A 24,721-nucleotide genomic window follows, 5' to 3' on the forward strand; every position below is an offset into this window, starting at 1 on the left:
GAAAATCCCTGAACTTTAAATAAGTGATAAAGTAAAGTAGAAAGGTGAGGGGGCTTTCCAGCTGATTGACCCATGTCTTAGTACTTACCGGCCTGAATAGGCCCTCTGGGTTCACTCCGTCCGAATCCACATATGCCAAGTCCCTGTTTCTGGGCAACACTTGTTGGTCCTTTATTGGACTGGAACCTGGTGGTCCGGAGTCGAAGATGAGAGAGTGAAAGAAGGAAAGAGGCTAATATTCCCTGGGTTACACAGCCGGCTTCCGTGCTCCAGGGAATCAGCCAGAAATAGAGAGAGAGAGAGAGAGAGAGGGAGGGAGAGAGAGAAAAAGACATGGGGACGCAAGCTCTGATGGAGCAGAGGTGTTTTAATCAACATGGCGTGGGCATATATATTGTCTTACAAGGTAGTTATTCTCAGCAAAGATAAAGATTAAAATTCCAGACTTACAAAACACAAGGCGATCCCTATGAAAGAGAGAAAAGCGTACTTATCACCATAATGAGAAACTAACAAAGTAAATGCCTGGATTCCTCAGCCCCAGGAAAGGCGTGCCTCTCCTCTTTATTCCTGAATATTCAGGAATTAATAAGGGCCAAAGGATTCCTGACAGATCCAAAACAGCACACAGGAAGCCTCCTGTTAAATGCATCCTGACAAATAAAGCAGAAGTAGATATATTTCTGGAACTCTTGTTTTTTCAATAATCCAACGGACGTTGGCAGTTTGATCTCTGGTTCCTCTACCTTTTCTAAATCCAGCCTGTATATCTGGAAGTTCACAGTTTCATACTGTTGAAGACTGGCTTGGAGAATTTTGAGCATTACTTTGCTAGCATGTGAGATGAGTGCAATTGTGCGGTAGTTTGAGCATTATTTGGCATTGCCTTTCTTTGGGATTGGAATGAAAATTGACCTTTTCCAGTCCTGTGGCCACTGCTGAGTTTTCCGAATTTGCTGGCATATTGAGTGCAGCACTTTCACAGCATCATGTTTTAGGATTTGAAATAGCTCAACTGGAATTCCATCACCTCCACTTGCTTTGTTCCTAGTGATGCTTCCTAAGGCCCATATGGCTTTGCATTCCAGGATGTCTGGCTCTAAGTGAGTGATCAAACCTTCATGATTATATGGGTCCTGAAGATCTTTTTTGTGTAGTTCTTCTCTGTATTCTTCAACAGCCCCACCCTTCAACAGAAAATAGGATTAAAGATTTACTGACATGGCCCCACCCATTAGAAAAAGACCAGGACCCAGAGATACCACAGAGACTGAGACAGAACTGTGTTTGAGTGTCTCCTGAGGAGGTATGTTTCAGCAGTGAACTGCTGCAGAAGCAGGGGCTCTGGGTACAGCAGACCCATGTATGGCATAAGCCCTTTTGGAAGAGGTCACCATTAAGCCCACCACAGAGCTGCCAGAACTGACACAGTACTGGGGTAACAGACTCTTGGAGGTCACAAACAGAACCTTGTGCACACCAGGACCCAGGAAAAAGGAGCAGTGGCCACACAAGAGACAAACCCAGACTTGCCCGTGAGTGTCCAGGAATCTAGTGAAGGCGTAGGTCAGTCCTGCCCTGCTGCAGGGTTGGGAACACTGAGTATAGCAGTGCATCCATGTCGCCTTTGAAGGTCGCATTATCTCCATTACCTCCACCGCAGTTTGGCCTCAGGTCAAACAAGGAGGAAACACAGCCCCAGCACAGAAAATTGGATTAAAGACTTACTGAGCATGACCCCACCCATCAGAACAAGACCCAGTTTCCCCCTCAGTCAGCCTCTCCCATCAGGAAGCTTCCATAGGCCTCTTATCCTTCTCCATCAGAGGGCAGACAGACTGAAAACCACAAGCACAGAAAACTAACCAGTCTGATCACATGGAAAACAGTCTTGTCTAATTAAATGAAACTATGAGCCATGTCATGTAGGGCCACCCAAGACGGACAGGTCATGGTGGAGAGTTCTGACAAAATGTGGTCCACTGGAGAAGGGAATGGCAAATCACTTCAGTATTCTTGCCATGAGAACCCCATGAACAGTATGAAAAGGCAAAAGGATAGGATATGTAACTTCACAGGTTGGTAGGTGCTCAAAATGATACTGGAAATCAGTGGACAAATAACTCCAGAAAGAATGAAGAGATGGAGCCAAAGCAAAAACAACACCCAATTGTGGATGTGACTGGTGATGGAAATAAAGCCTGATGCTGCAAAGAGGAATATTGCATAGGAACCTGGAATGTTAGGTCCGTGAATCAAGGCAAATTGGAAGTGGTCAAACAAGAGATGGCAAGAGTGAATATCGACATTTTAGGAATCAGTGAACTAAAATGGACTGGAATGGATTAATTTGATGATGACCATTATATCTACTACTGTGGGCAAGGATCCCTTAGAAGAAATGGAGTAGCCATCATAGTCAACAAAAGAGTCTGAAATGCAGTACTTGGATGCAATCTCAAAAACGACAGAATGATCTCTGTTCATTTCCAAGGCAAACCATTCAATATCACGGTAATCCAAGTCTATGACCTGACCAGTAATGCTGAAGAAGCTGAAATTGAACGATTCTATGAAGACCTACAAGACCTTCTAGAACTAACACCCAAAAAAGATATCCTTTTACTTATAGGGGACTGGAATGCAAAAGTAGGAAGTCGAGAAACACCTGAAGTAACAGGCAAATTTGGCCTTGGAGTACATAATGAAGCAGGGCAAAGGCTAATATAGTTTTGCCAAGAGAACGCACTGGTCATAGCAAACACCCTCTTCCAACAACTCAAGAGAAGACTCTACACATGGACATCACCAGGTGGTCAATACCGAAATCAGATTGATTATATTCTTTGCAGCCAAAGACAGAGAAGTTCTATACAGTCAGCAAAAGCAATACTGGGAGCAGACTGTGGCTCAGATCATGAACTACTTATTCCCAAATTCAGACTTAAATTGAAGAAAAGAGGGAAAACCACCAGACCATTCAGGTATGATCTAAATAAAATCCCTTATGACTATACAGTAGAAGTGACAAATAGATTTAAGGGATTAGATCTGATAGAGAGAGTGCCTGAGGAAATATGGACAGAGATTTCTGACATTGTACAGGAGACAGTAATCAAGACCATCTCCAAGAAAAAGAAATGCAAAAAAGCAAAATGGTTGTCTGAGGAGGCCTTCGAAATACCTGTGAAAAGAAGGGAAGTGAAAAGCAAAGGAGAAAAGGAAAGATATACCTATTTGAATGCTGCATTCCAAAGAATTTCAAGCAAAGATAAGAAAGCCTTCCTCAGTGATCAGGGCAAAGAAATAGAAGAAAACAATAGAATGGGAAAGACTAGAGATCTCTTCAAGAAAATTAGAGATACCAAGGGAATTTTTCATGCAAAGATGGGCAGAATAAAGGACAGAAATGGTACAGACCTAATAGAAGCAGAAGGTATTAAGAAGAGGTGACCAGAATACAGCCAGTTCAAAGGTTATCTAAACTCTCTGCAGCCCTGAACACTACTGACTCCTCTTTCCTTCTTGAAATACCTAGTTAACTTTCTTGATACCATGAAATTGCTTATTATTAAAGTTTCTATGTGCCCACATATCTCCCTGTCCAGAGATAATTTTAGAATCACAGACCATTAGAAGTGGAAAGCTCTAAATTACTAGTTAACCAAACAGTAACATAATCATTTGAAAAGAATTTTAAAAGTGCATGATCTTGAGCCCAGATGACAGATGTATTCCAATACAGTGGGTCTTGAAATGGAAAAGAAGATAATAATATTAATTATTATTCTGAGTGACTCCAACACATACCCAAATTAAGAATGATTAATCCAGTTCAGTCCTATTGGCATACGAGTCAAGAAATTGAGACACAGTGATTGTGAGATGTTTTTAATGAATAGAACATGTTATTGTCCAGCCAAGACTCTTATTTTTCAGATTATTAAACTGAGAGTCTAAAAATGAAATGATACTACTATGTAGGTTCAAATCCAGGACTATACCTCATTTACTGTAGCTTGAATCCTAAGCAAATAAATAACAACCTTCACAAAAATACTTTTAAGTTGATATTATTATTTTTCTAATTTTGGAAATGAGGAAACAGATATTCTGAAATGTTAAGTAAGTCTTTCAGAGTCACATATTTAGCAAATGACAGAACTGAATTTTAAACACAGGTAGTAAAATTTTAAACTAGAAACTGTGAGCTTGCTCACCCTAATGGGCTTCTAGGAGTCTGTCCAACTCATAACTTCATTTCCTGACTCTTAAACACACACAGCAATCTACATAAAAATAAATCAATCTTTGTTTTCCATCATTGTGCATTAAGAAAAGCACCATGGAAGTTAATTGTTACAAAACTCATTCTAGGAGGAAGTGGTAATAATCCTTAGAATGACTCACCTTCTCCCCAAATATCTCTTCTTTATGACTCAAAGTTTAAAATCAAATTGAAGGATTCACTTATTCCAGACATAAATTACTGAGCCTTTACCAAACACCCAACACTATGTTAAGCCCTAGAGATATAACTGAGAAGACACCCAAGGTGCCTTCCCTCACAGGGAAGACAGATAATCAGATGATTAGAAAAGCATGTGAAAATTGTGCTCATTACTTCATGTCAGGCCTGACTGCTACACTCTGGGAAATATATTAAAAAAAAAAAAAAAAGAGTACCTAAACTTTACAAGGTGGGTTAGACAGGTTTCCATTCAACTGATACTTAAAATGTCAATATAAAACAAGGTAGGTTATAAAGATAATAAGAGCATGCTAGAAAAAGGAAAGCACATAGAATATAACCAGGGAGGAAGCCTCATTGTTCAGTGAGCAAAATGAGTTTTCGCAGAAAAGTAAGAAAAAGAAAACAAGAGAAACCCTTTATGTTCTCTATAAGTTATCATGTGATTCTATTCCCAGTTTTGAAAATCCAAGTTGAATAAATAAACATGTCTTACTTAACATATTCCTTTGTATTGAACTGAAATTTATCCTGCAAATAAATATCTCATAATTTTCTTATCTTTAAATACATAGAGTGAAATTGAATATTTAGGAAGGAAAGAAAATTCAGTACAGTGGAATATTTGCCACAGCAGGGTAAGCATATACCTGAAGGTCATCTACCCATCTTTCTGTCCAGGAAAGACCTCCTGGAGTTCTGGATAACCTAATACCTGAAGGATAGACAGGCTGCATAAGACAAAGGACTCTTTCTTTGTACATGAAGGTGTTCCAGGCTAAGAGAAGAGCTTGTAGAAACATATCCAAAGGAACAAGGGTTTATTTAATTTGGGAAAGTTCAGTATAACTTTAGCAGAGTACTGGGAAGAAGCAGGGAGGAAGGAGTTGTAGTGACAGTAGATCAGACTGGAGAGGTGAACAGGGTTCAGACCAAAAGATCCCTTTTTGTTCTACTATGGAAATTTGGTTTTACCTTGAAAGAAATTCCAGTGAACAGAGTAAACCAAGGTAAATGTGATATTATTGGAAGCAAGGAAGGAGCATTTCAGTTGCAGTGTGGAGAATGGATTTTAAGGGGAAAGACCAGAAAGGGAGAAGCCAATTGGAAGGATGGTGTCTGGATAGAAATGAGAAATGTTTATGAGAAGAACAAGATTTATTAGCACTTGATAAGTTAGGTGTGGAGGACAAGTAAAGAGAGGGGGATCAAGGAAGATACCAATTTGGGATTTGAGCAATTAAGTAGATGGTGCCATTCACAATGACAGAGACCAAAAGAAGAGAAGAGAGCTTGGTAGGCTTGGTGATGTTTCTGTGACTAAGTTGATTCTTACAAATTAAGTTCAGAAGCCCATTGAGCATTCTAACAGAGATATGAGGCAGTTAAACAGGTTTGAAGTTCAAATGTGAGTTTAATCTGTGTTTTCTGTGTAGAAATTTTCCATAATCAGAACATTTTTATCTGCTATGAACTAGTCAACTTACATTCAAAAGGTGTGAATATTCTTTCTGATTTTTAAGAGGAAGACACTGGTAGAGAAGATAGAGATATAGGAAGAAGAGAAAGGAGGAAGGAATACATTTCACAACTATGAGACCCCCTATTCTTTGCTACAAATATTAAGTTGCATCAATTTCTTCCCAATAATCCTATAAAGTAATAGGATGCCCGTATTTTGCAGTGTTCAGCTCAAACCTTCTACTTCAAAGTCTTTCTATTATACCTCTTTCTGTTAAACCTCACTTCTTCCTGTGTGAAAGAACTCTATACAGAAACAAAAATAATTTTGAAAGAAAGATGTATTGTATTATAATAATTAATACTGCTCCAGCTCAGAAAGACATTTTTCTACTCAAGAAATCTCCTTGTATCTGAAGCTGTAGATAGAGGATTAAGCATGGATACCACAATGGTATAGAATATGGTGGACACTTCCTTCTGGCTCATGGACAAAACAGAAGAAGAATGAAGATACGTGAATGCCCCTGATCCAAAGAAAACAGGAATATGTGAGCTACAAGTACTGAAGGCTTTGGACCTTCCTTCCGTGGAACTGATGCAGAGGATACTGGAAATGATAAAAGCATATGAGACAATGACAGTGAGACCAGGCACAGCAACATCAAAGCTGAAATGATGAGAACCACCAGTTCACTGATGTGAGTGCTGGTGCAGGAGGGCTCCAGGAGGGGGAGGATGTCACACATGCGGTGGTTGATGGTGTTGGCATCTCAGAAGGTCAACCTCAACATGCATCCTGTGTGGGTCCAGGCAGCAATAAAGGCCCCCAAGTATAAAATCACAGCCAGCAGAGATCAGACCTGAGTGGACATGGTGACCTTGTTCAGCAGGGACTTGCAGATGGCCACATAGAAATCCTAGACCATCACTGTCAGTACATAGCACTCTGGTTTGACAATGAAGCAGTAGAAAAACAGCTGAGTCATGCATTCTGCATAGGAGATGATGTTCCTCTTCAACACAAAGTTTACCAACAGTTTGGGGGTGATGACAGAAGAGTAACAGAGATCAATATAGGATAAATTAAAGAATTGATGCTTTTGAACTGTGGTGTTGGAGAAGACTCTTGAGAGTCCCTTGGACTACAAGGAGATCCAACCAGTCCATGCTAAAGGAGACCAGTCCTGGGTATTCATTGGAAGGACTGATGCTGAAGCTGAAACTCCAATACTTTGGCCACCTCATGCAAAGAGTCGACTCATTGGAAAAGACTCTGATGCTGGGAGGGATTGAGGGCTGGAGGAGAAGGGGACGGCAGAGGATGAGATGGCTGGATGGCATCACCGACTCGATGGACATGAGTTTGAGTAAACTCCAGGAATTGGTGATGGACAGGGAGGCCTGGTGTGCTGCGATTCATGGGTTCGCAAAGAGTCGGACCCGACTGAGCGACTGAACTGAACTGAACTGAAAGAGGAAGAAGTACATAGGAGTGTGGAGGTGAGAAGTCAGTCTAATTAGAGTGACCAAGCCCAGGTTTCCTGCAATGGTGATGATGTAAATTCCCAAGAAGGGGGAGAACAGGGGCACCTGGATCTCCAGATGTTTAATTAAACCCACAAGGATAAACTCAGTGACTAATGAGCCATTTCCAATATCCATTCTCTCCCAGTGGGATCTGAAAGATAGGTGAATAGAGTCATATTTGAGACAGAACCCAGATTCTCCATGCAATCCCATGCCCATTCTGGAGCCAAGAAACCCAGAGACTGCTGAGGCTTAACTATTTTACAGAAATAAATAATAAATGGATCTGTCTCTGCTCATATGGAGAAAGATAAGTGCATGGGAGTCATCAGCATAGTAATACTGGGAGAATGTAAGAGTTCAAGAGAATGTAAGAAAAACAATCATTTCTTACCTTTTCTCCCTTCAATTTGTCACTAACAGTTTTTATTCCTTCACCTGCTAAAGTTTGTATTTGTTAATATTTACTCACCACACTTCATCTACCCTGTGATAGCTAACAATCCAGACTGGACACTATGTAGGGGCTGATCATAATCACTTGTCCACAGCAGAGTTGTGGAAACAGAGATTCAGAGAGAACCTTTGGCTTCTCAAGCATACAGAACAAGGAAGTCATTAAGTCAGGCCTAGAACCTGGGTCTCCTGCATAAGAAATTCCCTAAAGGGCACAAAGCTTAGAAACACTGCAAACCCACTGATCTCAGCACTACCTTTAATTTCTAATTTCCTCCCCCACAGACCCGTTAGTCATCTCTATACAGGGCCAGAACCATGGAAAGCAGAAAAATCTATTACTTTCCAGTGGCTATGGATTGTGAAAGAAGTAAAAACAAGAAGGATTCAGTGCTCACTATTCTTTGCCTACAGGCACCGGAACTGTCTTTGTGGTTTCCCCTCCACCATGGCTCTCCAAAGAGGAAGAGCTCTTCTGCTGCAGGAGGCAGCAGAACTGAACTCACCCCATCTCCTCCATCCCTGTGGAGGGGCTCAGAGCATTTATAAATCTCAGCATTTCTTTTGCTCTGAGAGTCAGTCAGATGAAGATCATGATTTTTAATTAAGGTTTTGACCAGAGGTGATCATTAAACCACAAAAAGGAATCCAAACAGCACTCTTGGTTTTCAACATAATAATACGTATTTTATTCCGAGTTGCAAGGTCTCAGGGATTTGATAAAGAGATTTTCTTAGGAGCCTCTGCATAGTGCAAATCCTTGAGGAAATACAGATTTATGAAACTGTTTACACAGCATGAAGATAATTCAACCCTGGTGTCTTTGGAAGCTCAATATTTTACTCAAAATTTCACATTAGGGATTGTACATTCTCCCAGGTAAAAATATTTTCTCCTCCCTTATCTTTCTTCTAATGTTTCTTTGACTTTTAGGTACAATTGCTAACACATAGCTAATGATATTTTAAAACCTATAAAAATATGACATGCACAATGCACATCTTCCCACACATACATGTTTTTAGCATTATGGCATAAATGACCATATAATGCATATTTTATATTTTTAAAGCATATCATTTCCTTTTCCTTAGCACTCTCCTTCCTATATCATCTTCTGTCCATCAATCACCCTCAATTATCCATGTTTATTTATAACCAAGAACACCTTTCTATATCTTCCTACTCACTGATATAAAAAATAATTACAACTATAAAGACTTTACAAATGATTACAAACTTCATATTTTTGACCCTTTGCTTTTTTCATCTAACAGAACTTTACAAAAATGTCTCCAAAAGTTTATGTTGTGAACATATTGTAATACATCAAACCACTCCCCATTGATAGACATCTATAATTTCTATCCAACAGCAATGCTAAAATATTCAACATTGTACATACACTTGATATTCCAGTACTTTTATTTTAATAGGATAAATTCCAGAATGTCTCCCATGGGATCCCTTCTCAAGTTCAATTCATCAGCTAGAGTGGCTCACAGAACACAGGAAAAGTTTACTTATAGTTACCAGCTTATTATAAAATTATCTGATATCGGATACAGATGAGCATCTGGATAGAAGAGATGAATAGGGCAAGGTCTGCAGAAAGAGTGTGGAGCTTCCATGCCCTTCTCAGGGAGACAGCTCTCCCAGCATCTCCACACTTTCACCAACCCAGAAGCTCTTGGAATCCCATCATTCTGAGGTTTTACGGTGGCTTCATTGCACAGGCATGATTGATTAAATCACTGGCCATTGGTGATTGAACCCAATCTTCAGCCCCTCTCCTCTTCATGGAATTCCAGAAGTTCTAAGAAGAGAGTGGAAGCTCCAACTGCCTAGTAATAAGGTTGGTTCTTCTGGCAACCAATCAGCATCCTTAGATGCGGTCCCAAAGTCACCTCATTAACATTACAAAGTACACCTTTATCTTTGTCATCCCTTGAATTCCAAAGTCTTTAGGAGCTCTGTGCCACAAATGGGGTGGAAGATTGAATGTATTCAATACATTTTATATTATAAATCTGATAATAATAGATACTAGTCTAATGTTTGTCACCATCATTAAACTATACATTTTTCTGATCTATTATTAGCCCCCTGGTTTGCTTAAGGTATCTCTTCCCAAACAAAAGTTTTTAAATATCATGCAAAATAAAATATGACTACTTTTATATCCATAATGCATGCATAATTATACTATATATCCCAACTCTGATACAACCACCTAAATTTGAGAAAATGTTATTTCTTACTTTTATTACTACAACGTAAGTCCTCCTGACTAAATCCTTTATTCATCCATTGCCTCATACAATCTATTCCCAACACAGCAACCAAGACCATCTTTTTAAAGCATGTCACTGTGTTATAAATTCCTGTATTCCATTTCACTCAAAGTCCCAAGTTTTACAGTGGCCTACAGGGACCAACATACTACATCTCTGTCCTTACCATCACCTCTTTCCCTCACTCCTGTCAATACATAATACCACTATGTTTTTCTCAAGCATGCCAAAATATCACCTTAGATCCAAGAACCCTATTCCTAGGCATATATCCAGTCAAAACTACAATTCAAAGAGATACATATACTCTTATATTCATAGCAGCAATATTCACAATAGTCATGATATGGAAACAATCTAAATGTTCTTTGACAGATGATTGGATAAAGACGTGGTGCGTATATAAACAGAATGTGGTGCTATGTGCTTAGTTGCTCAGTCGTGTCCAACTCTTTGCAGCCCCTTGGACTGCAGCCCACCAGGCTCCTCTATCCATCGGGATTCTCCAGACAAGAATACTGGAGTGGACTGCCATGCCCTCCTCCAGGGGATCTCCCCAATCCAGAAATCTAAATCAGGTCTTCCACATTGCAAGTGTATTCTTTACTGTCTGAGCAACCAGGAAAGTCCATGAATTAGTGGAGTGGGTAGCCTATCCCTTTTCTAGGGGATCTTCCCAGCCCAGAAATCAAACCAGGGTCTTCTGCATTGCAGGTGGATTCTTTATCAGTCGAGCTACCAGGGAAGCCCACAATAGAATACTACTCAGCCATAAAAAGGAATGAAATAATGCCATTTCCAGCAACAAGGATGGAATTCAATCATCATACTAAGTGAAGTCAGACAGAGTGATATGATACCATATGGTATCACTTATATTAAAATCTACAATACAATACAAATGAACTTATCCACATAACAGAAACAGACATAAAGAACAGGCTTGTGTTTGGAAGGGAGGAGGACTGGTAGGGTAAGGATGGAGTGGGAACTGGAGTTAGCAGGTGTAAAGTTTTATATATAAATGGATAAACAGTAAGGTCCTGCTATATGACATAGGTGACTATATTCAATATCCTGTGATAAACCATAATGGAAAAGAATATTTTTAAAAGTGTGTGTGTGTGTGTGTATATATATATATATATATATATATATATATATATGTATAACTGAATCACTTTGCTGTACAGTAGAAATTAACACAGCACTGTAAATCAACTATGTATGTGTGTGTGATAGTCCCTCAGCCCATGTAGCCCTCCAGGCTCCTCTCTCCATGGAATTCTCCAGGCAAGAATACTGAAAAGGGTTGCCGTTCCCATCTCCAGGGGATCTACCTGACCAGGGATTGAACTCAGGTCTCCCGCATTGCAGGCAGATTCTTTGTTCTCCGAGCCACCAGGGAAGCCTATACTTCAATAAAAAATAAATTATTCCATTTGAAGAGTTTGTTAAGAGCTGCTAGTCAAATAATATATTTCTATTTTTAATGAAACAAAATCTATGGTAATAAATGTGGTTGGATTTATAGATGAACACAACATATCTGCTGCATGATTCACCTCTAAAGGAAACTGGCACTCTGATATTTTCTTATGTGAAACTCTACTGCAGAAGGAAGGGAAATATAGAGGACAAGTATGGTTGATTTTCATTCCCTGTTTAATTTCCCCTTCATTTTGATTATGTCACATGTAACCTTGTATATCTCAGGAAGTTAATTTTTTAAAGATGGATTGTATTATGACTACAGATCTGTCCTTAGGGATGTCAATCAAGATATTACCAATAGTTCTAAATCAAAATGAGTGATGGAAAATAGGTGAAACTAAGTAATGTTTTAGAAATAGAAGTTATGATTATTGATTAAAAGCAGTCATAAAGGTGCTTAAATAAAACCCTAAATTTGAAAGTCATGTTTTTTTCTTTGCATTGCATAGCTTTTACCAATGCATACATGTTTCAATAAGATAACATATACTTATCCTAACAGGAGAATTCCTGATATAATTCTGATGAAACTCAGTACTTACTTAAAACTCCAAAAGAATTCTAATCTGCCAAGAAAGACAACCCAACAGGAATCAATCACTAAGCCACTGTATTAAACTTCCAGTAAGCATATATCACACTTGGCAGCAACATACTTGTAGCTCAGCCACTAATTATTCAAATATTATTCAAATACTATTAGTTGAGCAGACATGATATACTAGAAACTAAGGATATACCAGTTAACAAAGTAATGGTATACCCCTAAAGATCTTACGTTTTGGTAAGGAATGAAGGTACATGCTGGGCAGAGAAGCCCCAAACAATCTTCAGTTGGGAACTGGTGCTCTTCATTCAAATATCCATTTATTTGAGTTCATTTCACTTAAATATATAACTGACTAATACACTCAGATTGTGATACAGTAGTATGCATTTAGACACCAATTCTATGTTTGAAATGTAAACTTGTCAATGAGATAGATAGATTGATAGCCTGTATTTAGTAGTTAATTAATCAGTTCAGCTACCAAATGGTTGGCAACAGTCCACAGGAGTCAGGACTATATCCAGTGGCCCCATAAGAACAAAAGTAGACATCCCTTTAGGGAAGCTAAGGTGACAAGACTTGTATCTCCTGAGACTTGAACATAGTAGTGATTTTGCTGCCTGTCCAGACAATAGAGGACCAGCTTGGTGGAAACCTCAGCATGTTCCATCCACCATGCCCACCACCTCAGCATGTTCCATCCCACCTATTTACTGGTGGGAATTTGTAAAGCCTTACTTCATTCAATTTTCCTCTCCACTGCCTTGAAGAGAGGAGATGGCATTGAACCATATGTGTGTATGTTTTTTTGTGCATACATTTGGTAAAAACCCATCCACTTGTTTTGAAGAAAAAATATCTGCTTCTAGTGGTATTATATTCAGATGGACAAACACCTGTAAAAAGATAATTACAGTACAACGTGATACATGCTACAGTAGAAGAAAATACCAATGGGATGTAAAACAGTCTCATAAAATCAGATTCTGCTTTCTTCGGGACCAGTAAGTAATAGAATAGGAAAAAGAAGGAGATAATGAGTCCAAGCAGAGTAAGAAGTAGAGATGAAAGGTTATAGTTGTACCAACAGCAAAATAAGTGTTCTCAGGTGTGATGGATGACATTTCACTCCGCACTGTACGCAGATACTTTTCTGGCACATGCTGAAGCTCTATAATGAGCTCCAATTCCAAAGGAAGATTGCATTAAACAGGAAATATCATGTCACTGTTGCTAATTTCCATAAATTAGCTTTCCATAGAAAATAATGAGGGGTTTAGAATGGGAGGGAAAATCAAAAGCTCTCCACCCCATTTTAACTTATACGAAGAGTACATCATATGAAATGTTGGGCTGGATGAAGCACAAGCTGGAATCAAGATTGCCAGGAGAAATATCAATAACTTCAGATAAGCAGATGACACCAACTCATGGCAGAAAGTGACGAGGGACTAAAGAGCCTTTAGATGAAAGTGAAAGAAGGAAGAGAGTGAAAAAGCTTGCTTAAAAATCAACATTCAAAAAAGGAAGATCATGGAACCTAGCCCCATCATTTCATGGCAAATAGATGGGGAAACAATGGAAACAGTGATAGACTTTATTTTCTTGGGCTCCAAAATGACTGCAGATGGTGACTGAAATGAAAAGATGCTTTGATGATTAAAAGATGATTTAATGATGAAAATAAGAGATGCTTGCTCCTTGGAAGAAAACCTGTGACAAACTTAGATAGCATATTAAAAAGCAGAGACATTACTTTGCCAACAAAGGTCTGTCTAGTCAAAGCTACGGTTTTTCTACTAGTCTTGTATGGATATCAGAGTTGGACTATAAAGAAAGCTGAGTGCCAAAAAATTAATGTTTTTGAACTGTGGTGTTGGAGAAGACTCTTGAGAGTCCCCTGGACTGCAAGGAGATCCAACCAGTCAATCCTAAAGGAAATCAATCCTGAATATTCATTGGAAGGGCTGATGTTGAAGCTGAAGAGTCAATACTTTGGCCACCTAATGCAAAGAATTGACTCATTAGAGAAGACCCTGATGCTGGAAAAGATTGAAGGCAGGAGAAGGGGACGACAGGATGAGATGTTTGGATGGTATCACTGACTCAATGGATAAGAGTTTGAGCAAGCTTCAGGAGATGGTGAAGGACAGAGAGGCTGGTATGCTGCAGTCCATGGAGTCACAAAGAGTCCTCTAATTAAAAATAATAGAAAATTATATAATATGGAAAGAGAAGTAAACCCTCTTTACTCTGAACTTAAGCACAATGATATATAACATACTTAAAGTCCAGGCAATAGGATTGTGCACTAACTTTTCTCTCTCCACAGACAGGTGGAAATTCTTAATTGTATTGGGAAAAAGGAGACTCTCTTCCCTGGACTGGTCTGGGTAACTTTATATGTGTTCACCTTCCTCTTCTGGTTTTTTCTATGTGGCACATTCTGTACGAAGATTGTTTCACATACTTGGGCCTTTCTTCTCAGTCTTTATCTGTGGATTAAGTTAATGTCCAAGAGAGCCCTAATCAATGTTTTGTAACCTTAATTTATCATAAAATTTAACATAAATGCATAAATAAAGGGATATAAAGTATATAATTCACATATCTTAATACAATGAACAGTATGTAGCCAACATGCAGATCTATAAAAAGACTACTGCCAGTCGCCCAGAGACGCCTGCGGGTTCTGTTCTTCCATTCTCCATCTGGTCTCTACTGCAATCTTTTTCTGGCTTTGTTTATACCTTCCTCATCTACATAGGGCCTCACTGTCATCTGCATCAAAGCCTACAGAAAGGCAAAGAAAATCCAGAAAGGGCACACCTTGACCCTAGAATGGTGCTGACTACTTAGAGAGCACAGACAAGTGCCATATCTCACTGCGAGAGAGACAGAGAAATGTATATTCTGGGAGAAGAGGTGAACAGCTATCAGTTTTGGCCACACTGGGCTAATTATATCAGTGCCTAATGAATCTCACTGGTTTGAAGGTTAAATAAGATGTTGAAAGTAAGAATTTAGTGCTGAGCTGAACCTGGGGAAACACTTATATCAATATTGAATACTATAGGCTACCTTTATGTGTTTCCATTTATTGCAAAGGCCTGTATCAAATGAAGAGATGCTCACACATTCTAAATTGGGCAATAAAGATGTTAAATATGAAATATAAAAAAGAGTTTCTGGATATTTTTCTTATTTGAGTATGTTGCCCTAATTTGTGCTCAGAGGCATTTTTATTCAATAAACTTGCTGTTCGTGTTTGCTGATTTTTTTAAGTATAGTAAATATTGTACAATAATTTTAAAACAACCATGAGAGGTTTAGAATCAAAACACCCAAGACCTGGTTACAGCTGTACCACTTATTAACTGTGATTTGGAATAAGCCATGAACATCTCTGAGAATTAGTTTCATAATCTAGGAGATGGACGTTTTCCAGTCCTATGGCCACTGCTGACTTTTTCAAATTTGCTAACAGACTGAGTGCAGCACTTTCACAGCATCATATTTTAGGACTCAATATAGCTCAATTGGAATTTCATCATCTCCACTAGCTTTGTTTGTAGTGATGCTTCCTAAGGCCCACTTGACTTTGCATTCCTGTATGTCTGGTTCTAAGTAAGTGATCATACCACTATGGTTATCTGAGTCATGAAGAACTTTTGTACAGTTCTTCTGTGTATTCTTGCCACCTCTACTTAGTATCTTTTGCTTCTGTTAGGTCCATACGATTTCTGTCCTTTATTGTGCCCATCTTTCCATGACATATTCGCTTGGCATCTCTAATTTTCTTAAAGAGATCTCCAGTCTTTCTCATCCTATTGTTTTCCTCTAGTTCTTTGCATTGATCACTGAGGAAGCCTTTCATATCTCTCCTTGCTATTCTTTGGAACTCTGCATTCAATGGGTGTTTCTTTCCTTTTCTCCTTTGCCTTTTGCTTCTTTTATTTTCTCAGCTGTTTGTAAGGCCTCCTCAGACAACCATTTTGCCTTTTTTCATTTCTTTTTCTTGGAGATGGTCTTGATCACTGCCTCCTGTACAATGTCATGAGCCTCCATCCATAGTTCTTCAGGCACTCTATCAGATCTAATCCCTTGAATCTATACTTCCACAGTATAATCATAAGGGATTTGACTTAGGTCATACCTGGATGGTCTAGTGGTTTTCCCTCCTTTCTTCAAGTTTGAATTTGGCAATAAGCAGTTCATGATCTGAGCCGCAGTCAGTTCCCGGTCTTGTTTTTGCTGAGTGTGTAGTTTCTCCATGTTTGGCAGCACAGGATATAATCATTCTGCTTTCGGTATTGACCATCTGGTGATGTCCATGTGTAGAGTCTTCTCTTGTGTTGTTGGAAGAGAGTGTTTGCTATGACCAGTGCATTCTCTTTGCAAAACTCTGTTAGCCTTTGCCCTGCTTCATTTTGTACTCTAAGGCCAAATTTGCCTGTTACTCCGGGTATTTCTTGACTTCCTACTTTTGCATCCCAGTCCTCTATAGGAAAATGACATCATTTTGGGGTGTTACTTCTAGAAGTAATGTAGGTCTTCACTGAACCGTTCCTTCAGCTTGTTCAGCATTAATGATTGGGGCATAAACTTGGATTACTGTGATATTGAATGATTTGCCTTGAAAATGAAGAAAAATCATTCTGTCATTTTTGAGATTACATCCAAACACTGCATTTTGGACTCTTTTGTTGACTATGAGGGCTACTTCATTTTTTCTAAGGGATTCTTGCCCACAGTAGTAGATACAATGATCATCTGAGTTAAATTCACCCATTCCAGTCCATTTTAGTTCACTGATTCCTAAAATGTCAATATTCACTCTTGCCATCTCTTGTTTGATCACTTTCAATTTACCTTGATTCACAGACCTAACATTCCAGGTTCCTATCCAATATTGTTCTTTACAGCATTGGACTTTACTTCAATCACCAGTCACATCCAAAACTGGGTGTTTTTGCTTTGGCTCCATCTCTTCATTCTTTCTGGAGTTATTTCTCTACTGTTCTCCAGTACCATATTGGGCACCTACCAACCTGAGAAGATCATCTTTCAGTGTTCTATCCTTTTGACTTTTCATACTGCTCATGGGGTTCTCAAGTCAAGAATACTGAATCCCAAAGAAAGGCAATGCCAAAGAATGTTCAAACTACCACACAACTGCACACATCTCACACGCCAGCAAAGTAATGCTCAAAATTCTTCAAGCCAAGCTTCAACGGTACATGAGCCACGAAATTCCAGATGTCCAAGCTGGGTTTAGAAAAGGCAGAGGAACCAGATGTCAACTTGCCAACATAGATTGGATCATCAAAACAGCAAGAGAGTTCCAGAAAAACATCCACTTCTGCTTTATTGACTATGCCAAAGCCTTTGACTGTGTGGATCACAACAAACTGTGGAATATTCTTCAAGAGATGGGAATACCAGACCACCTTACCTGCCTCCTGAGAAATCTGTATGCAAGTCAAGAAGCAACAGAACTGTATGTGGCACAACAGACTGGTTCCAAATCAGGAAAGGAGTATGTCAAGGGTGTATATTGTCAATTTGCTTTTTTAACTTGCAAACAGAGTACATCATGAAAAATGGCGGGCTGGGTGAAGCAAAAACTGGAATCAAGATTCCAAAGAGAAATATCAATAACCTCAGATATGCAGATGACACCATCCTTATGGCAGAAAGTGAAGAGGATCTAAACAGCCTCTTGATGAAAGTGAAAGAGGAGAGTGAAATGACTGGCTTAAAACTCAACACTCAGAAAATTAAGATCCTTGCATCCAGTCCCATGACTTCATGCCAAATAGATGGGGAAACAATGGAAACAGTGACAGACTTTAAGTTTTGGGGCTCCAAAATCTGCTGTTTGTGACTGCAGCCATGAAATTAGAAGATGCTTGCTCCTTGGAAGAAAAGCTATGACAGCAAAGAAAACCTAGACAGCATACTAAAAAGCAGAGACATTACTTTACCTACAAAGGTCCGTCTAGTCAAAGCTATGATTTTTCTGATAGTCATGTTTGGATGTGAGAGTTGGACTATAAAGAAAGCTGAGCAGTGAAGAATTGATGCTTTTGTACTGTGATGTTGGAGAAGATTCTTGAGAGTCTTTTGGACTGCAAGGAGATCCAACCAGTCCATCCTAAAGGAAATCAGTCCTGAACATTCACTGGAAGGACTGATGCTGAAGCTGAAACTCCAAGACTGTGGCCACCTGATGCGAAGAATTGACTCATTGGAAATAACCCTGATGCTAGGAAAGATTGAAGACTGAGGAGAAGAGTACAAGAGAGGATGAGATGGTTGGCTAGCACCACCAACTCCAAGAACGTGAGTTTGAGTAAGCTTTGGGAATTTGTGATGGACAGAAAAGCTTGGCATGCTGCAGTCTATGTGATCACAAAGATTCAGACACAACTGAGCAACTGAACTGAATTGAGAAGATGAAAGCCAAGTTCCCCTTTGCTATTTACCTCAAAGTTCTCCCAGGAGTTGCACATATACTGACAGAGGTAATAGTAAAGAGAAAACTACAACACTAGTTCTAAGAGCAATGGTAACACCCTATTCATTCTCTTTATTATTATTAGAAGTGGATTAATTCAGCTTGATGTCAGAGAGACTTTAAATATCCAAGGTGACTCCATCTTCCTACCACTCACTGAGGGACCTGGAAATTCCACCCTCAGAATGTAAAACTTCCCCACCCAGAGAGGAATTCTAAGATACAAAGGTATATATTTTGTACAGCAAAGCCTTGCCTATAAACCACCTACTTCATCTGATGCTAAAATGAATATACAATGAAATGTCATAAAGATGGAGAAAACACCAAGTGTACCAGACTAAGGGGAAAATGGCATGTCTATCTTCAACATGGGCATTTGCTGGCATAATCACTTTTTGGGAATAATTGTAACCATGTAAGATCTATTTTTGGATCTACCCACATGTAGGATGTAAGTCTGCTGTTTAGTCACTACGCTGTGAACAACACTTTTGGGGCCGCATTGACTGTAGTCACCGGCTTCCTCTGTCTATGGGATTTCCAAAGCAAGAATACTGGGGCACTTTGCCAAAGTCTACAATATTGCAAATGAAAATTTAAATGTATACCTGTCTCTTATATTTCTTCATTTGTGTGTGCTAGACTCTTCACAGTTACAAAATATGTGTGGTGTTTTATTCTGTTTTTCTCTTACATAAACAATGCATAGTTGAAGCAATAATTATTATTTTTTCCTGAAATCAGCAAGCATTTCTAGTTCAACCCTTGTTCTTAGGAGGTTAAACCAGGTACCACATACCTGGAAGTGCTTGCAAAGATGGCAAGTGCGTTGCATGCCCTCCAGTAGGTTTTAGGCAATGATTTCACAAAACACAAGATTTGAAGGCAATCTGTGTATGTCTGTCTCTGTGTGTGCTTGTTTGTAAGGAGGTTGTGTAAAAGAGTGGAGGATGCAATGAATACAATTAGTAAATTTTCTTTCTGCTTTCTATAATTGCCTAGAGAGTCTATGCTTTCACACTGAATTGGGTGGAAAAAAGAAGTGTTAGTGACTCAGTCATGTCCGACTCTATGACCTGATGGATAAGCCTGCCAGGCTTATCTATCCATGGAATTCTCCAGACAAGATTATTGGAATGGGTTGCATTTCCTTCTCCAAGGAATCTTCCCAATCCAAGGATCAAACTCATTATAATCTGAGCCACCAGAGAAGCTCTCCTATTACACAGACATAGGAGAAACTCGGCTTGCCTGTTTAACTCTCAGCTGTACAATTTCAATAGAATTATATTTTCTCTCATAATTTCTTTAGTGCATAACACAAAAAAGCAAACACTATAAAGGACAGCTCTGTGTTATACATGTAAACACTCTACCTTGATTCCCCCCTTTTTTTAGTGAGGTCCAAATAGACCCTTGGTGGCTCAGATGGTAAAGAATCTGCCTGCAATGCAGGAGATGTAGGTTCAATCCTTGGATCAGGAAGATCTCTGGAGGAGGGCATGGTAACCCACTCCAGTATTCTTGCCTGGAGAATCCCATGGACAGCAAAGAGTAGGACATGACTAAGTGACTAACACAAAGAAACACACAGAGCTTGAGTTGATAATTAAAGTGAGAACTAGGTTATTTCTTCTAAAACTTTGCTAAACACAATGTCTACAATGGTATGCCAATTTTAAAATTACTTTTTCCTTAAATAATCTGAAAGAATGAAATCTAATTTTAAAGAAAGCTTATTGTTTCTAAAAATGAAATGTTTGGTTTTTATTTTGAGGCTTCTCAAATGAAAGATTTTTGACCAATTTTTAACACAATTTTGGCACCTCAAATAGTGATAAAATATATAATGGAATAGATGGGCCTCTGCAATGCCTACAAATGTTCCCAAACTGTGTAATTATTATTTGCTTGTTTTGATATACTTTAGAGGCAGAAACACACTAAGATTAGTGGACTTAAAATCAGAAAGCTAGATTTGGTCTAGACTTTTTCATTAAAAAAATATGTAACTGCAAATAAGGCAATAACTACATTAAACTTTATTCTCCCAAACAAGCAATAAATATATATTCACAATCCATTATGTACAGGACTGGGTGTGCAAAAGTAAGAAAACCCTTAGCCAAATGAAGCATAATATGAAGTGTTTACAGATGCAAAATGGGATATACTAAACAGTCACTATAGAACCTTCCATCTCAGGCATTAAAGGAGAAATAAATATTCTTTCTCAGTGAAGGCTAGAGAGACAAGAAAATCAAACATTGTCTGATTCATGTTTCCAATGGCAACAGGCAGATAAGACATCTTTAATGATATTGTGTCAGTCTAATGTTCCCTGATTTCATCATCCATAGAACAGTCTTCTATTTCCAGAGAGAAAAACATTCAAAATAATAATGAAAAAAACCCAGAGATAGTACTTTTCTTCTTACTAGTATTAGTAAGTGGGAAAAGAGGAAAGGAAATTGTGCAAACAGTGAGGAAAGAGAGAAGACCTACTCTATAAAAACTGAAAATAAATTAAGAGAAGATTCAAATTTTCTTCAACATGATGAGAAAGAAAAAAAAGAACATTGTCAATAAAATTATTCTAAACACAGAAAATTCCTGCCCTGTTACTAATTGCACAGAGAGATAGTTTCTAATTAAATTTGTCTTCTACTCAGAGTTTTTCTAAGAGCAGTTTTCACATCTTTATTTCTCAAGCTGTAGATTAAAGGATTCATCACAGCAACCACATTGGTGTAAAAGAGAGAAGAGATCTTTCTCTCATTCATAGACCCAGCAGAAGATGGTTTGAGATACATAAATATGCATGATCCAAAGAACAGAGAAACAGCAATGATGTGGGAACTGCAGGTATTGAAAGCTTTGGACCTGCCCTCTGTGGAGCGTATGCGGAAGATGTTGGTGAGGATGAGGCCATAAGAGACAATGATGGTGAGATTGGGTACAATGATATTAATACCTGCCACAATGAAAAGTTCTAGCTCACTGACATAGGTACTTGTGCAGGAGAGCTGGAACAGAGGGAGAATGTCACAGAAATAATGGTTGATGGTGCTTGCATCACAGAATGTCAGTCTCAGCATGCATCCAGTGTGAGCCATGGCACAAGAAAATGCCACCAAGTAGGAACCAAGAATAAGGCTGGAACACACTTTAGGAGACATAACAACATTATACAAAAGTGGCTTACAGATGGCCACATAGCGATCATAGGCCATTGATGTCAGCACATAGATTTCAGAAATACCAAAAAAACTGAAAAAATAAAGTTGAGTCATGCACCCCAAGTAAGAAATAATATTCTTCTTTGATGTGAAATTAATCATCATTTTGGGTGTAAAAACAGAAGAATAACATAGATCTATGAAGGACAAGTTAAAGAGGAAAAAGTACATGGGGGTGTGTAGGTGTGGATTTAGCCCAATTAGAATTATCAACCCCAAATTCCCCATCACAGTGACCACATACATTACTAGAAACAGGAGAAACAGGGGGAGTTGGAGATACGGTTGGTCTGTTAATCCCAACAGAATGAATTCAGTCACAAAAGAGTCATTTCCAGGAGCCATACTTCTCTAAGGGCATCTGTGGACTCAGGAGAAAATAATAAGATTAGAAAACACCTCAGTTCTTGCCATAATATTTCATCTTACAATAGAGTGTATACACTGTCAATACATGAGCTTAGACCTTACCTAGACAGGTGGAATTTACCTTTACCATTATCATGATACAGAGTGAAATGGACTTTCACTTTATCATAGCTTTTATAAGCTAATATAGCAAAGGCATCACAAACTTAGCCTATAGTGGGAAGACCACAGGCAATGATGATGCTGGAAAAACTAAGGGAGAAGAACTGTTGATCAGGACAGGGTTGTATGACTTTCCTCTCAACGTTTCCTCATTCACCTCAACTCTTCCCTCACCAGTAAAATCGGAGGCAGTGTTCCTAGCAACCTGGTGCCAGCTTCTAATGCAGATTAGTCTGGACTGGTAGGAACAAGAACACTGTTTCTAATACAAAATGAAGGCACCAGAATCCTCCTGAGGTTAAGTTACTTTCCCCTGTTAGAGAGTAAAAGCTACAAAGGTAGAAGACAGAGTTCCACCTACTTAGAGGAGACTTCCTGATTGATATACTCTTTGAGCCCCTGAATGACTCTGAATATTCTCTGACCAATCCCCTGAAGAGATTTTCCCACAAGCTTCACTTGAGTCTCAGAACTACACAAGATGGGAAAGAATGAACATATTTAGGTCCCTGGATTTTCATCTCAAAACAAGGATTATATGTTGTAAATTGAATTCAGAAACTTACCCTCCTTAGTTCAGAAAACCTCAGGGCTGGTTCTCTTATCAGTGGTCTCTACCCAGTTGATACTGGAAATGCATTTTCAGATTCTTGAGGCTTAATTCCTTTGATTCTAAGGGAGAAAACCTGACTTAAATCAGCATATTCCTTGGAAATTTTTCTTTACTAATATAATATCTGATAATTATTTTCAGTGCCTTTGAGCAGAAGAGAAAAATAAGCCTTTTTGTTATTACACTTGCTACCTGATTAGACACAGAAGATTTAATGTGCATGTAATGATGTGATGCATTTGGTTAAAAATAGGCTAGAAGCTTCTTCAATCTTTTCCCCAGGGTATAGATTATATGTATAAATGGGAATAAGGCAATTATATATCTTGGATCATGACCTGTCTTTTGTTTCTTGGGGGATCACTGTTTTACTCCTTTTCATTTTAGGTATTATACATCCCTCAGTATAAATCTGAAGTAAATTCTCATCTCCTCATTACTTTCACCTCAAAGGAAAAACTACTTAATTATTTCATTCCCTTTTTATTCCCAGTTCCCCAATGTACATATTCTCTGTAAGGCTCCTATTTCCGGGTTACCTTATTTCTTTATTGAAATTTTTCAAGTGTTGCAGTAACTCATTTCAATTCTTCTCTCTCTAGAATATCTGTGAAATAATTTACAATGTTGTATACTCCTTCTATGGGGCTTCCCCAGTAGCTCAGCAGTAAAGAACCTGCCTGCCAATGCAAGAGACACAGGTTTGATCCCTGGGTCAGGAAGATCTCCTGGAGAAGGAAATGTGCAACTTCTTCCAGTATTCTTACCTGGAAATTCCATGGACAGAGGAGCCTGGTCGTTTATAGTCCATGGTGTCACAAAGAGCCGGACATGACTTAGCAACTCAACAATATATTCCTTCTATAGTTTATACTTTTAAAAAACTTACTTGAAATTTCTACCTGATTCTCCCGCTGGGTCATTTTCTGTAACATTTCAGTAACTGAGATTATGACTTTCTTCTCATCACAGAAAAGAATAGGGGCTATGGAGTTAGAGAGAGTGTTGTTAATCTTAAATTCCTACTTACAAACTATAATTCTTTGGGGATGTGACTCCTCTTTCTGCTCCATCCTGTAAAATAGTGGTGGTAGAGACAGCTTCTGTTTCATTGGACTACCATGCTAATTTAATGGAAAAAGCCTAAGTGAACTGGTTAAGAAAGTACCTGGAATATGGTAAATAGTCAATAAATGTCAGCTGTCATTATCCATGCACATAAATTCCACTAGGTTCTCCACCATAACACTCAACAGAACTTTTTGCCACTTGAATACCTGTGTTCCTCTAGAAACTGTAAATTATATAAAGAAAAACATTTCTTTTATTTTGTTTACTATATGGTTCCCAAATCTAAGACAATGCAGAGTACATAGAAGAAACTCAATAAATATTTCTGAAAATCATGTTATTTTTCTCTAAGATCCATCAGAAAATATTCAACATTTCTCTTACACCAAATCACAACATCTACAATCACAACATCTACAACCACAATGACCTCCACCCATGTCCTTTAGCCACCACACAACTTCTGGCTTTTGATGTTTAAACTGAAC

The 24,721-nt window shown here is 38.6% G+C and overlaps 1 protein-coding gene and 1 pseudogene across 1 annotated transcript; both read right to left on the bottom strand.

Moving 5' to 3' along the window:
• Positions 1 to 6,326: 6,326 nt before the first annotated feature.
• Positions 6,327 to 7,597, bottom strand: LOC122430710 (annotated as a pseudogene).
• Positions 7,598 to 21,430: 13,833 nt separating this feature from the next.
• On the bottom strand, positions 21,431 to 24,274 carry LOC122430994 (olfactory receptor 8B3-like). Its single transcript, XM_043452005.1, has 2 exons — positions 24,261 to 24,274; positions 21,431 to 22,364 (listed from the first exon to the last, which is right to left on the bottom strand). Exons 1-2 carry the CDS (start codon positions 24,272 to 24,274, stop codon positions 21,431 to 21,433), a joined length of 948 nt encoding a protein of 315 aa, XP_043307940.1.
• Between the last annotated feature and the right edge of the window lie 447 nt (positions 24,275 to 24,721).

The sequence above is a fragment of the Cervus canadensis genome, chromosome 29 (assembly GCF_019320065.1).
Source record: "Cervus canadensis isolate Bull #8, Minnesota chromosome 29, ASM1932006v1, whole genome shotgun sequence".
Classification (NCBI taxonomy): Eukaryota; Metazoa; Chordata; class Mammalia; order Artiodactyla; family Cervidae; genus Cervus; species Cervus canadensis.